A 15,079-nucleotide genomic window follows, 5' to 3' on the forward strand; every position below is an offset into this window, starting at 1 on the left:
AAATTAAGGGAAAAAAATAAATGAAAAGTTGTTTCGTACTGGAAAATCAAAATATTTCATTCCCCAAAGGGCAATTGTTTTACACTTCAACTAACAATGCCACTTTTTTTAACCTCTGACCAGTGCATATTTCTGTGGTCCCTTTTAGGAATGGTCATAATTCTTCTCTCACACTTATATAAATCCTGATTATTTCTATTGATCTACTTTAGTGTTGGTGGATTTACTCCAAATTTATATCAGTCTAAACTAGGAGCTGAACTTTTCTCTGGCAGCTTGATCAACATGCCCATTTTTTAAAACTGTTTATTTAGGAAGATTTAACAAGTTTACAAATCCTTGCCATGTAAATATCAGAAACAAAACAATCATTACAACAATGAACTTTGGTTTAAAGAGACATCAGACAGGAATATAGTAACCAGATCTTTCTATTTAACAGGGTTCTACCATAGTGCAGGTTGAGGATCATTACAACTATGTCATTTCTGGTGATTTTATTAAAGTGAGTGGCATTACTGTATTCACATATTAACAGACCAGGTATGTCTATCAAATGTTCATATGCAAAGCAATTGGACAGGTGTGCTGGGATTTTATTTTATTTTATTTTATTTTATTTTCCCAGTGAATATACTTTGAGCACTGAATAAGAGGTACCCAAATATCTAAGTATCTATCTGTCCTCTGTCTATTTTGCTGACTATGTAATGATCCATTTGCAGCAGTTGACAAGAAGTTGAGAGGAATGCCGGGGGAGAGGAGGAATAAAAGTGGGGAAATAGTTTTACTTTGTGTAATGACCCATCCACTCGCAGTCTTTATTCAAGCCTAACTTAATGGTGTCCATTTTGCAAATTAATTCCAATTCAGCAGTCTCTTGTTAGTGTCTGGTTTTGAAGTTTTTTGTTGTTGTAATATTGCAACTTTTAGGTCTGTAATCGAGTGACTAGGGAGACTGAAGTGTTCTCTGACTGGTTTTTGAATGTTATAATTCTTGACGTCTGATTGGGGTCCATTTATTCTTTTACATAGAGACTGTCTGGTTTGGCCAATGTAAATGGCAGAGGGACATTGCTGGCACATGATGACATGTATCACATTGGTAGATGTTGTAACTATTCCAACTACTCCAAGTTGTAACTCTTACCCCATTGTAGGGATGACAAGTGAGGAATGGAACAGTGAAGGGACTGAACAATGTCAGAGGAATAGTTGGATTCAGATCTCAGGATACCTTGGACCTTAGCTTTTTAATAATTAATTATCTGATGACTGAACCTGATATGAGAAGCCCATTATATTAGGTAAGACACAGTCTCTGCACCAGGGACAGGCAAAGGGTGGGAAGGAAAAGACAGCCCCAGGGAATGACTTTCCCAAGGTAACACAGTAGGTCAGCAGCAGTGCTAGGAATTGATGACAGATGTCTGGAGTACAGTCCTCTGTGTCCGCAGTGTTTGCCTCACAATCTTTCCTCTAGACTCTGCTGCCTTGTTGTAATTCTGATTATTTTAGTTTCTGGAATCTGTTCAGGGAAGTAGAGGGTAAGAGAAATTAATTGTTGCCTCTGGACTGTTGAGGGCTCCAGGGAGTGAGTCCCACAAGCCCTTAGAAAACAGACATGGATAAATCACCTTCCTGCAGCATCAGCCCTTTTGACACACATCTGCACTGTCTGCAGATGAGCTGTCAGTGTATCTCCAGCAGCTCAGCCTCAGTGTGGTGGGGGAACGGCCTCTCATAGAACAGTGATAAAAGGATTAGACAGAGAGATTGGTGGCTAGAGCAGCGTGTATGGGGCTAGAGAGAGAGGGGAAACCAGTTGCAGTGTGTAGCTGGAGGAAAAAAGACATCTCAGTCTGGGAAGATTCCACATTGACCATCATCATAAGTTTGCTCTTGCAATTAAATATATTTGGGAGTTACACAGTGGCACTTTAAGAACGAAATTGTAAGTAATTTTTTTTTTTAGTTTCACTCTTAGTTCAATTTTGGCATGGGAGACTGAGTCAGTCCAAAAAATGTATCTTAGGAAAGAGAGGGCAGAATATCTGTGCATCCGTTTCCTTCTATTGGGAGTTGGGAAATTGTTGAAATTGACAGATTTTTTTTTAGAAAGGATTGAGGAGTTTACATTAAAGTAGTCCAAAAATTGTGACAAACACTATCAGCTCATTGATACTTTTCTCTCTGTATACATTAGTTTGTTGTTATTGCTGTCTGTCTGTCTGTTTGTACTTTTCTCTCTCAATTAGTTTGTTTTTACTTCTCTATCTATCTGTTAGTTTTTGTTAGTTCTTTGTTTCTCTCGCATTCTCTGTATCTGTTCTTTTCTTCCATGTTTCTCTCTCTTAGTTTGTTGTTCTATCTATCTATCTATCTATCAATCATCAATTTGTGTCTAGTTCTCGATTTACTGTTACTTCTGTCTATTAAATTGCTGCAAGAGCAGTTGAGTCAAGGGGGTTAGCGTAGTGGTGACTAGGAGTCATAGTGGTGACTAGGAGTCTGGACTCTTGAGTTCTATCCTCAACTCTGGAAAGAGATTGGGGTCTAGTGGATAAGAGTTGCGGGGACAGAGAGCCAGGCCTCCTGAGTTTTATGTGAGGCTCAGGGCGGAAGTTCAGTCCAGTTTGTAGTGAGGAGGAACCAGAACGGGGTGAGTGTGTGTGTGTTCTATTTCTGTCTCTCATAAGGTTCTGGAGCAGGCCCTTGAAGCTAAGTGGTTAGGGCACTATGCTGGCTTCTGACAAACTCAGGTTTGATCCCTCCCTCTGACTGATGATGAAAAGGGGTTTGAATTCCCACTTTACAGGAGGGTGCCTGAGCCGCTAGGCTACGTGCTGTTTGAAATGAGACTGTCTCAGTCTCTCCTGTTGAAGCTGCTCCACTTTTTATGAATAATTAAATAGTCACTTGAGCAGGGACTTGAACTCTTCCAGACAACAGGTGCGTGCCCCAGGTACCACGCTGGAGAATCATTCTCACTAGCATTCGTTAGCCCAATGACTGTCCATTGTCACTCTCGGCAGTCATTGCTGATGGCAATGGAGAGTCACTGGGACAGAGGCTGATGCAGTCGTTAGAGGATGGGACTGGGAGTCACGCCATGTCACTTTTGTTCCCAGCTCTGGGAGCGAGTTGAGTCCAGTGAGTAGAGCCAGAACTCCTGGCCTGTAGATTTACTGGGTTAGTGCAGGAGGCAAACTGGGAGTCAGGACTCCTGGGTTCTCTTCCAAGCTCTGGGAGGGAGTTTAGATAAGTGGTTAGAGAAGCAGGAGGCTAGTTGGAATGTCTGTCTTTCACAGCAAGCCTGGAAATCTGGCTAGAACAAGAGATGGGGAACCAGAGCTCCTGGGATGTATTACTAACTCAAGTTTACTGTGTAATTATGACTGGGATAGGTCACCTCCATGTGACATGCTGCTCCAGTTTAGAGAAGTATAAAGGGGGAGTAATTCCATGGCATGCAGTGAAATTACCCCACATTTGCCTCAATGCACCTCACAGCAGAATCTGGCCAGGAAGACCCCCAATATCCCTCGGTAAACTGAGGATAGCAACACTGTTATCCAGAGTTCGCCCACCTCTGAGTGACAGAGCTAACAAATACCTTGAAATCAATCGTTCCTATTTCTCCTCTCCGTCACCCTGGTGTAAATTAGGAGTAACTGCACTGGAGTCCATTGAGCTGATTCTACTTTCTCTCACCCCAGTGTAAAACAGGAGTAACTCGATTGGAGTCAGTGGCGCTGTTTTCCCCATCCTCATTCCCATATTACACCAATCTTCACAAGCTAAGCATCTGACTCAAGGAAATTAAGATGGATTTCACAAAAGGAGAGTTATTTTACTGATCTAATCCTGGCCCTTGGTCTTGTCCTTCCCTCTGCAGACATCCTGAGACATGTCCTGAGAAAGAAAATGTCCAACCGAACCACTGTGACTGAGTTCCTTCTCCTGGGATTCTCTGAAGTTCGGGAGCTGCAGATTTTGCACTTTGTGGTGTTTCTAGTGATTTATCTGGCATCTCTGGTGGGGAATCTTCTTGTCATTGCGGTTGTAGCCCTTGACAACTACCTTCACACTCCCATGTACTTCTTCCTGATGAATCTGTCCATTGTAGACCTTGGCTTCATCTCTGTAACCATCCCCAAATCCATGGCCAACTCCCTCATGAACACCAAGTCCATTTCCTATGCTGGATGTGTTACTCAAGTCTTTTTCTTCGTCTTCTTGATTGGAGAGGATGTTGCCCTTCTTACCGTCATGGCATATGACCGATATGTTGCCATCTGCCAACCACTGCACTATGATGCAATGATGAACAGCAGAGCTTGTGTCCAAATGGCAGCTGGTGCCTGGATCAGTGGGATTCTCAACTCTGTGCTACACACCGGGAACACATTTGCATTGACGTTCTGTGGAGATAACATGGTGGATCAGTTCTTCTGTGAGATCCCCCAGCTACTCAAGCTCACCTGCTCTGACTCATATATGAGTGAAGTTGGGGTTATTGCCTTTAGTATGTGTTTAGTCTTAGGCTGCTTTATTTTTATCACTGTGTCGTATGTTCAGATCTTCAAATCAGTGTTGAGAATCCCCTCTGAACAGGGTCGACATAAGGCCCTATCCACCTGCCTTCCTCACCTCACTGTGGTCTCCTTGTTTGTTTGCACGGGCGTCTTTGCCTACCTGAAACCCACCTCCAGCTCCCCATCTGCTCTGGATCTTGTGATGGCTATTCTTTATTCTGTATTGCCACCAATCATGAATCCAATTATCTACAGCATGAGGAACAAGGAGATGAAAGCTGCCCTGAGGAGACTGACTGGTTGTAGGCAATTCACAAGGAATTAATTTTCTGTCTTTATCTAATAAAAGTTTGCTTATGTTGTATTTGTTCATTTATGTAGCTTATTTCCATGACCAAACAGCTTGCACACAACCGGGTCTGATTCTGATCTCAGTTGCACCAATGCTAATCGGGATTAACTCCACTGATGTCACTGCTGCTGGGGTGATTTACACCAGCAGAAAATCTGGCCCATTTGTAGAGTTAAATGGGTGTAAAGTATGTGCGCGAGTGGAAAGAGACTTCCATTCTGTGCCAAAACAATACGTGTTATACTGCTTGATCACTTGCACCCATCCCATGGCCAGTGAAAACAATGACTGGAGTTGTCTTGCTTGTGTGTATAAATCAGGGGTGGCTTTATTGGAATCAAAGGAGTCAGAGTGGTGTAAGTCAGGAGTAGTTGAGAAAACATTTCGGGTTGATCCTCAGCACATCAGTGTAGTTCCATTGACTTTGGTGGCACTAAATCAATTTGCAGCTTCTGTGGATCTGAGCTACTGCCTCCAATGGAGCTGTGTATCCATTGCCACCAGCTAGGGACTGGGTCCATTTTCTTATAAACCACCATTTGTGGCCTTGTCATAACCTTAGTCCCAGATTTGGACCTTAGCGTCCAAAATATGGGGGTTAGCATAAAAACCTCCAAGCTTAGTTACCAGCTTGGACCTGGTACCTGCTGCCACCACCCAAAAAATTAGAGTGTTTTGGGGCACTCTGGTCCCCCTGAAAAACCTTCCCTGGGACCCCAAGACCCAAATCCCTTGAGTCTCACAACAAAGGGAAATTATCCTTTTTCCCTTCCCCCCTCCAGGTGCTCCTGGAGAGATACACAAACACAAGCTCTGTGAAACTACACAGAGTGACTCCCCCTCTCTGTTCCCAATCCTGGAAACAAATAGTACTTTCCTATTCCCCCAGAGGGAATGCAAAATCAGGCTAGCAAATCCAACACACAGATCTCCCCGATTTCTTCCTCCCACCAATTCCCTGGTGAGTACAGAATCAATTTCCCTGAAGTAAAGAAAAACTCCAACAGGTCTAAAAAGAAAGCTTTATATAAAAAAAAAGAAAGAAAAATACATACAAATGGTCTCTCTGTATTAAGATGATACAATACAGGGTCAATTGCTTAAAAGAATATTGAATAAACAGCCTTATTCAAAAAGAATACAAATCAAAGCACTCCAGCACTTATATTCATGCAAATACCAAAGAAAAGAAACCATATAACTTACTATCTGATCTCTTTGTCCTTACACTTAGAAACAGAAGACTAGAAAGTAGAAACTGCTTCTCCAAAGCTCAGAGAAAGCAGGCAGACAGACAAAAGACTCAGACACAAACTTCCCTCCACCCAGAGTTGAAAAAATCCGGTTTTCTGATTGGTCCTCTGGTCAGGTGCTTCAGGTAAAAGAGACATTAACCCTTAGCTATCTGTTTATGACAGGCCTAACCACTAGAGGGGAACTAGAAGCCAGACTGTGTTAGCCTGGCTCACATGCACATTCGGGTGTGTGAGAGATGGAGAGACTGGCTAGAAATTATGGTGAGGTTTCTAACCACCAGTGGGGAGAGCTCCTGGCGCAGCCTCCTAATAGCAGTTGTGGAGGGTAAATGACTGAATTACTTTTAAGAGCGACCTGGACACATGTCAGAGTGCGATTGTATGACTGGGCTGCTTGTGATGCTGGGGGGCCGGGCTCAGCAACCCTTTGGGTCACTTGCGGTGTATGTCTGAAGTCCCTAAAAGCTCGTTCTTTGGGGTTCCGTCTGGCCACTGGCAGGGGTCAGGAAGGGATTCTTCCTCCTCCAATGTGTTCTGGGAGGTTTGTTTTTTTTTAATCTCTGAAGCATTCAGAACGGCCCTAGCTGGAAATAGGACATTGGCTGGGCAGTGCCAGGGCTCTGAGGTGGCACCGAGACATTATCTCTCTCTCTCGGTTGCTTGGCTGCCTGGTTCTTGCCCCTATGATCACCATGTTGGGGTCAGGAAGGAATTTCCCTCGTATTCATATTAGCAGGGACCTTGAGGGGTGGGGGTCGCTTTCCTTTGCAGCATGTGGTGGTTGTCGCTTGCCAGGGTTTTCTGGGTGTATCTCAATCATTTCTCTGCCATTGTTGGCGCTTCGGGCACTGGTGCCCCTCAGTCTCTTCTCTTGTCTGCCAGTAGCACAGAACCATTTAGTCTCCTGAGGGCTGTGACACTTTGGTCTAATTTCAGTTGTTGGGTTTGGTCTGTGGGTGCCGGGTGGTGGCATAGAGCAGGTCAGACTGGATGATCTGCTTGTCCCGTCTGGCCTTGAACTCTGTGACTCTGTGACTTAATGGATGTGCAGGGATGGGGGAGAGGGGAAGGGGCCATTCAGAGAATAAACTCCAGTAGAGTCCATGGCATTGCATTAATACAACTATCTGCGATATCTTGTCCTCCTGGCTGAGGAAGGTGACTCCAGCTCAGATGGAGCCCTTGACCCCTGCAGCTGTGCAGTGTCGCACTCATGGGAAGTGCGTGTTATGAGGCCTCTCTGTGCCACACCTAGAGGATAGGAGGCTGTTCCAATGGCTTTTAGACAGCCTAACTGTTCAGTTCAAGCTGTAGAAGGTCATACTTTGGGCCCTAGATGTCTCTGGTTGAGTCCCGTGGGTGCCAGCCTTGATTAAATGGTGACCTCCCCAAGTAAGGCAATACTAACTTCATATTCAAGATCTACTCAAGATGAATCTCTAAATAATATACCTCCTACCTGGGCCTCAATCAGTCTGTGACACTCTATGTCTTGAAGCAAGACCCTGCCCCCCATAGTCACACTGCCATACACTTATAATATATTTTGTACAAAGTAGATCATGTAAGGTAGTAATGGAAAAGTTACAATCTATCAAGTATGATCATTCTTTGTGTATGCATGCATTATCTTTGTATCTACAGTTATGAATATTAAGTAGGTACCAGTATTTCAGATGTTTGCTACTGGGGTGACATCCACCAGGTATTTACATCTTGTCTGGCCAACAGATTGTGAATGGACTATTCAAATTAATGGCCCATTAGTGAACACTTAACTTTCACAATGGACCATGGAAGAAACCTGTCCCAGCCTGAGGGGCCTTCCTGTAAACTTTCTAGCTGAAGTATGGATGATGGCTGCTATTGTGGAGTCATCAAAGTATGTAAGGGCATGTGACTTGCTCATGTGACCCTGACTCCATCTTGTAAAGTGTATTTTTTCACAAACTCGGCTGGGGGCTGTGTTTGAAACTGTAAAACTCCACCCAGTGGAGGAAGCTATAAAAGAAGGAGGGTGACATCAGGACTTATTCTCTCTCCCACCACAACTCAACACCTGAAGGAACATCTGGAAAACAAAGACTCTGAACTGGAGAGGGGGTCCCAAGCTGAAAGGGTTTGTAGCCTGAAACTAAAGAACTATTTGTATGATCTATCAGGGTGAGACATTGCTTGATTCAAATCTTGTTCAGTTATTAGAACCCAGACTGCGATTTTATTGGATTTCTAAAACTAACTTTGATCCATATGCTTACTACTTGTAATCACTCAAAATCTACCTTTTGCAGTCAGTACTTACTTTTATGTTTATTCTTACTAGTGAGTTTGTCTGAAGTGTTTGGTAAATCTACTCAGGTTGCAAAGGCTGTCCATGTCCACTCCCCTTAAAGAAGTGTCAGATCAATTAATACATTTTCATTGTTCGAGACATGATCTTGAGCAGTGCAAGACAGTATATTCCTGAGGTCCAAGGCTGGGAGGATCTGCTTGGTGCCTTTCTCTCTGAAATTTCATGAGTGGCTCTGAGAGCATTCATGCAATCTAGCTGGATGTGGGACTTCACATGCTGCTGGACTGAGTGATAACAGCACCTGGAGAGAGGTTTGCTGCTTGTAGTAGAGCATTTTGAGACACACCCCAGGCTGGTGAATTCAGGGGGCACAGCTGTTCCACAGTCTCAGGTTGCACCTCGTCACATCATCCAATAGTTTATTCTAACATTAAATACTCTAAAGCATACCTGAAAGCATAACTAATGCACGCCTGATTCTACAGAATACCAGTCTGCAATACAACTGTTGACCCTCACATAAATAAATGTACCATGGTGCTGTTCCTCTATGTAGCACACTGGTGAAGCCATATCCACAGCACCGATTGATGCAATAAGTCAAACCTGGGTGTAAATTCTATAAACACAATGGTACCATCCTTTGGTCACTCTAGTAGTTTTTCAGTAACATTTTTTCTCTCTCTACTACTGTGATGCTTTTAGTAGCATATAATGGAAAGGCTATTTCACCCCAAAGAGGTCTGTCTGGGCTGTAGGGGAAGACGCTCTTTCCATTACTTGCCTAACACTTTACATTTTGTGTGTGTCTACACAGTCAGCTAGGGGTGTGATTCCAAGCTCACACAGACATACTCACGGTAGCTCTCTTTGAGGTAGCTGACTCAAAATAGTAATGTAGCTGCTGTAGTACAGGACGTGACATATGTTGGCATGGGCTAGGTGTGCCAAAGCTATGGATAGGGTTCAGGCAGATTTTCATTCAATGAAACTAGTCTGTGCCTCCACTCACTACTGCCCATGATACTACTGCTACACTGCTAATTTTGGAATGCTAGCTCCAGGAACTAGGAATCCCACCTCCAGCTCATAGTGGAGACACAGCCATAATGGACATTAAGAGTCAATGTGTTAAAGTCTGTAGCCTTCTGTACTTGGGAAGCACTGGAACCAGTTTGAACAGGCTGGATCACACTGGAGGAACCAAACGCAGACACACAGGAGAATCTGAGCAGGCCAAGAGAATGCAAATCAGACAGATTCTGTCCCTGGAATTTAAGAGTGAAGCCAAACTAATTTAGCTTCTAGTGAAGTATGAGATTAAGTATGTATGCAGGGCTCATGTAGGAGCTGTCCAAGAAAGGGGAAAAAAAAACGTAGGCAGGAGTTGTAGACCAAGCTGGATGAGCAAGCATCTCAGAGAGGTGATTAAGAAAAAGCAGAAAGCCTACAAGGAGTGGAAGAAGGGTGGGATTAGCAAGGAAAGCTATTTTAGTGAGGTCAGAACATGCAGGGATAAAGTGAGAAAGGCTAAAAGCCAAGTAGAGTTGAACCTTGCAAAGGGAATTAAAACCAATAGTAAAAGGTTCTATAGCCATATAAATAAGAAGAAAACAAAGAAAGAAGAAGTGGGACCGCTACACACTGAGGATGGAAAGGAGGTTAAGGATAACCTAGGCATGGCCCAATATCTAAATAAGTACTTTGCCTCAGTCTTTAATAAGGCTAATGGGGAGCTTAGGGGTTATGGAAGGATGACAAACGGGAATGAGGATATGGAGGTGGATATTACCACATCTGAGGTAGAAGCCATACTTGAACAGCTTAATGGGACAAAATCGGAGGGCCCGGAGAATCTTCATCCGAGAATATTAAAGGAACTGGCGCATGAAATTGCAAGCACGTTAGCAAGAATTTTTAATGAATCAGTAAACTCAGGGGTTGTACCGTACCACTGGAGAATTGCTAATGTAGTTTCTATCTTTAAGAAAGGGAGAGTGATCCGAGTAACTATAGGCCTGTTAGTTTGACATCTGTAGTATGTAAGGTCTTGGAAAAAATTTTGAAGGAGAAGTAGTTAAGGACATTGAGGTCAATGGTAATTGGGACAAAGTACAACGTGGCTTTACTAAAGGTAGATCGTGCCAAACCAACCTGATCTCCTTCTTTGAGAAGGCGACAGACTATTTAGGCAAAGGAAATGTGGTAGACCTAATTTACCTAGATTTCAGAAAGGCATTTAACACAGTTCCACATGCGGAATTATTAGTCAAATTGGAAAAGATGGGGATCAATATGAGAATTGAAAGGTGGCTAAGGAACTGGTTAAAGGGGAGACTACATCGGGTCATACTGAAGAGTGAACTGTCAGGCTTGAAGGAGGTTACTAGTGGAGTTCCTCAAGGATCGGTTCTGGGACCAATCTTATGTAACCTTTTTATTACCGACCTTGGAACAAAAAGCGAGAATGTGCTAATAAAGTTTGCGGATGACACAAAGCTGGGGCGTATTGCTAACATGGAGAAGGACCGGGATATCATACAGGAAGATCTGGACGACCTTGTAAACTGGAATAATAGTAATAGGATGAAATTTAATAGTGAAAAGTGGAAGGTCATGCACTTAGGGATTAATAATAAGAACTTTAGATATAGATTGGGGACGCATCAGTTGGAAGCAACAGAGGAGGAGAAGGACCTTGGGGTATTGGTAGATCACAGGATGACTATGAGCCGCCAATGTGATATGGCCGTTAAAAAAGCTAATGCGGTTTTAGGATGCATTAGGCGAGGTATTTCCAGCGAAGATAAGGAGGTGTTAGTACCGTTATATAAGGCGCTGGTGAGACCTCACCTGGAATATTGTGTGCCGTTCTGGTCTCCCATGTTTAAGAAGGATGAATTCAAACTGGAACAGGTTCAGAGACGGGCTACTAGGATGATCCGAGGAATGGAAAACCTGTCATATGAAAAGAGACTCAAAGAGCTTGGCTTGTTTAGTCTAGCCAAAAGAAGGCTGAGGGTGAATATGCTTGCTCTTTATAAATATATCAGAGGGATTAATATTAGGGAGGGAGAGGAATTATTTAAGCTTAGTACCAATGTAGACACAAGAACGAATGGGTATAAAATGGACACTAGGAAGTTTAGACTTGAAATTAGATGAAGGTTTCTAACCATTAGAGGAGTGAAGTTCTGGAACAGTCTTCCAAGGGGAGTAGTGGGGGCAAAAGACATATCTGGCTTTAAGATTAAGCTTGATAAGTTTATGGAAGGGATGGTATAATGGGAGAGCCTAATTTTGGCAATTGATCTTTGATTATCGCCAGATAAGTATGCCCAGTGGTTGGTGATGGGATGTTGGATGGGATGTGATCTGAGTTACTGCAGAGAATTCTTTCCTGAGTGCTGGCTGGTGAGTCTTGCCCACATTCTCAGGGTTCAGCTGATCGCCATATTTGGGGTCGGGAAGGAATTTTCCTCCAGGGCAGATTGGCAGAGGCCCTGGAGGTTTTTCGCCTTCCCCTGCAGTGTGGTGCATGGGTCACTTGCTGGTGGATTCTCTGCAGCTTGAGGTCTTCAGACTACAATTTGAAGACTTCAATAACTCAGGCATAGGTTAGGGGTTTGTTATAGAAGTGGATGGGTAGGGTTCTGTGGCCTGCTTTGTGCAGGGGGTCGGACTAGATGATCACATCGGTCCTGTCTGACCCTAGAATCTATGAATCTATAAGTACCAAAGAGTTTTCCTCTGGTTTTCAGTTCATTACATCTCAGCTCAGACCAAGGTCATCGCCTCACTCTGAGTCATTGTTTTCTCCAATTTGGCTCTGTAAAGAGACCTTGACTAGGTAATCAACCAGACAATGACTGTCTGCTCAAAGTGTAGCTTCAAAAGGGATGGATTCTAGGTGGGTCATTTGCATAATCTTCACCCCCATGAATATCCGTGAAAATCCACTTGTCATGTTTTATCCCCAAAAGTCCTTTGAAGTCCCCAATATCTCCCAGCAATTGCCTTCTTTTTAAAGAAGCTCCACACATCCTACAATAGTACACAAATATTTGCATTTTTAATACAATGAACTCCAAAGAGATGAAACATAATTCAATCAGGTTTGTCCAGGATGTTACAGGACCTTGTCATATCTGTCACCAAAACACTCTTGTAATATAGTGTCTAAACCTCTTGCTGTGCTTACTCATCTCCCATCTTCTTCCAGCCTTACTCCCATCTATATGGGGTTGACTGTTCGTGTCCTTCTTTTCCGTTCCAGTCTGTCTTGAATGCTATTCTTTCGAAACTCTTCAGTTAATCGTATGACATCCATCCATCTAGTTCTGGGTCTGCCAACCCTTCCCTTACCCTCCATCTCTAAGTTGAACTCCCTGTTTCCTATATAGTCTTCTGATTTTCTTTTCACACGGCCAAACCATCTATTCCTGGACTCTTTCAGCTTTTCTATAACTTTTACCATCTTCACATTTCCCTTACTTCATTCATTCCAAACATGGTCCATCCATGTAACTCCAAGCATTCATCTTTACATTTTCATTTCCATTGTATTCAATATCTTCTCCTGTCTGTTCCTCAGTGCCCAGAATTCAGAGTCCTCTGAAAGTGCTGGCCTAATTAACATCTTGCAGATCTCACTTTTCAATTTCGTAGGTTTAGTGAAAATACAAATGCTCATTTAAATAGGCATATAACACCCAATCCAGCAAAAGCTTTTACTCCTGTGAATGTTGTAAATATGAATAATTTTATTGAAATTAAGTGAGAATACGGTCTATTAGCTTGAGTGTAAATCTGTCTGCAGGTTTGGGACTATGACGGGTTAGATCACAGAAACCCTCTGGTAGCTGCCACCTGATGTGCCAAGACTACTTCTAACCCTGTCTTCCCCGTCAGCCTGGGACTCTAGCACCCTGTCTTGCTGAGCCAGACATGACCGTCTGCTCCAGCACAGACCCAGGGTCTGAATTATTTGCTCCAAAGATGCAGGTTTACCTGAAAGCAGCTTACAGAAGTGTTCCTGCCTTTAGCACTCAGATGCCCAATTCCCAATGGAGTCTAAACCCAAATAAATCCATTTTACCCTGTATAAAGCTTATACAAGGTACACTCATCAATTGTTCGCCCTCTAATACACCGATAGAGAGATATGCATGGCTGTTTACCCACCCAGATATGAACACATTCTCTCAGTTAATTAATAAGTAAAAAGTGAGTTTATTAAATACAGACAGTAGGATTTAAATGGTTCCAAGTAGTAACGGACAAAACAAAATCACCAAGCAAAATAAAATAAAGCCCGCAAATCTATGTCTAATTGAACTAAATGCAGATAAGCTCACTCTCAGAGATGCTTCAGGAAGTTTTTTCCTCAGACTGGACATCTTCCAGGCCTGGGCACAATTCTTTCCCCTGGTACAGCTCTTGTTCCAGCTCAGGTGGTAGCTAGGGGATTCTTCATGGTGGCTCCACTTTTTCCTGTTCCTTATCTTTTGCATAAGGCGGGAATCCTTTGTCCCTCTGGGTTCCCATCCCTCCTCACAATGGAAAAACACCAGGTTAAAGATGGATTCCAGTTCATGTGTCATTATCACATGTCACCGTAAGACCCCAAGCCTTCATTCCTCCCAGCCTGGCTCTCAGAAAGGCTTGCCTACAAATAGAGCCATCAACAGTCAATTGTCCTGGTTAATGGGAGCCATTAAGATTCCAAACCACCATTAATGGTCCACACTTTGCATATTTACAATAGACCCTCAAAGTTGTATTTCATATTTCTAGTTTCAGATACAAGAGTGATACCTTTATACAAATAGGATGACTACACTCAGTAGACAATACCTTTTGCATGAAGCATATTCCTGTTACTTGATATTCACCCATTAGCATATTTTTATAAAATCATATAGACTGCAACGTCACAGTGATCATACAGAATGTAAGTTAGTTTCAGATACCCTATAAGTGGAAGTTTTGTAAGCCTCAGTTGGAGGTCTGAATGCAGACAGGCTGTAGGAATATGTCCATTTAGTCTAAACATTCAAGTGCATGCAGTGTCATGGCTCTAGATCAGATGAGATTCACAAAAACAGAGAAACGAAGAAGCCCATTCAGTGGAGACATCCTTCTTTCTCTCTGTAGGATTTTCGTAAGGTGAGGGTGATGGTTTGGACCGAGCGACTCTTGGGAGGGTGTTCTTTGCATGTACTGATGGCATGAATATGACAAAATTAGATAGTGGAACTTTTTTTGCTACACGTTACACTTTTTATCTTAATGTAGCGAAATTCAGAAAAGGTTTAGATACAAATATTTTGGGTTATTATAATTCATTCTGAAAGCATATTCTAAAGGGATATTAAACATGTTTCAGACATTAAGCCAATGTCTATTTATATACAATTCTACTGTAAGGAGCTGAATATACCACAGCTCTCTATTGTGAAACTTTCTGATCATCTGGTTCTAGTCACTGTCAGAAACAGGATTCTGAGCTAGATATGGCTGTCAGCTTGGACTCAGTTCTTATGTTCCCATCACACAGAGTGTCAGACTTGAGCAGTTTTCTTTAGCAACATCTGTGACCCACAAAGATCCCAAAGTAGTTTCTGTGTATTAATTTGGA

At 42.8% G+C, this 15,079-nt stretch overlaps 2 protein-coding genes across 2 annotated transcripts in view; both read left to right on the forward strand.

Moving 5' to 3' along the window:
* LOC127032480 (olfactory receptor 12D1-like) overlaps window positions 1-15,079 on the forward strand; it is a 411,893-nt gene that overhangs the window by 124,881 nt on the left and 271,933 nt on the right. The gene's annotated exons all lie outside the window — the stretch shown is intronic.
* LOC127032613 (olfactory receptor 14A16-like) lies at window positions 3,919-5,017 on the forward strand. The gene has a single exon (XM_050919900.1). The coding sequence runs from the start codon at window positions 3,928-3,930 to the stop codon at window positions 4,861-4,863; it is 936 nt and encodes a 311-aa protein (XP_050775857.1). The 5' UTR covers window positions 3,919-3,927; the 3' UTR covers window positions 4,864-5,017.

This window comes from Gopherus flavomarginatus, chromosome 12 (genome assembly GCF_025201925.1).
Source record: "Gopherus flavomarginatus isolate rGopFla2 chromosome 12, rGopFla2.mat.asm, whole genome shotgun sequence".
Taxonomy (NCBI): Eukaryota; Metazoa; Chordata; order Testudines; family Testudinidae; genus Gopherus; species Gopherus flavomarginatus.

Bases quoted from the DNA above. Each gene is read 5' to 3' on its own strand.
- LOC127032613 (XM_050919900.1), top strand. From the start codon at position 3,928: ATGTCCAACCGAACCACTGTGACTGAGTTCCTTCTCCTGGGATTCTCT.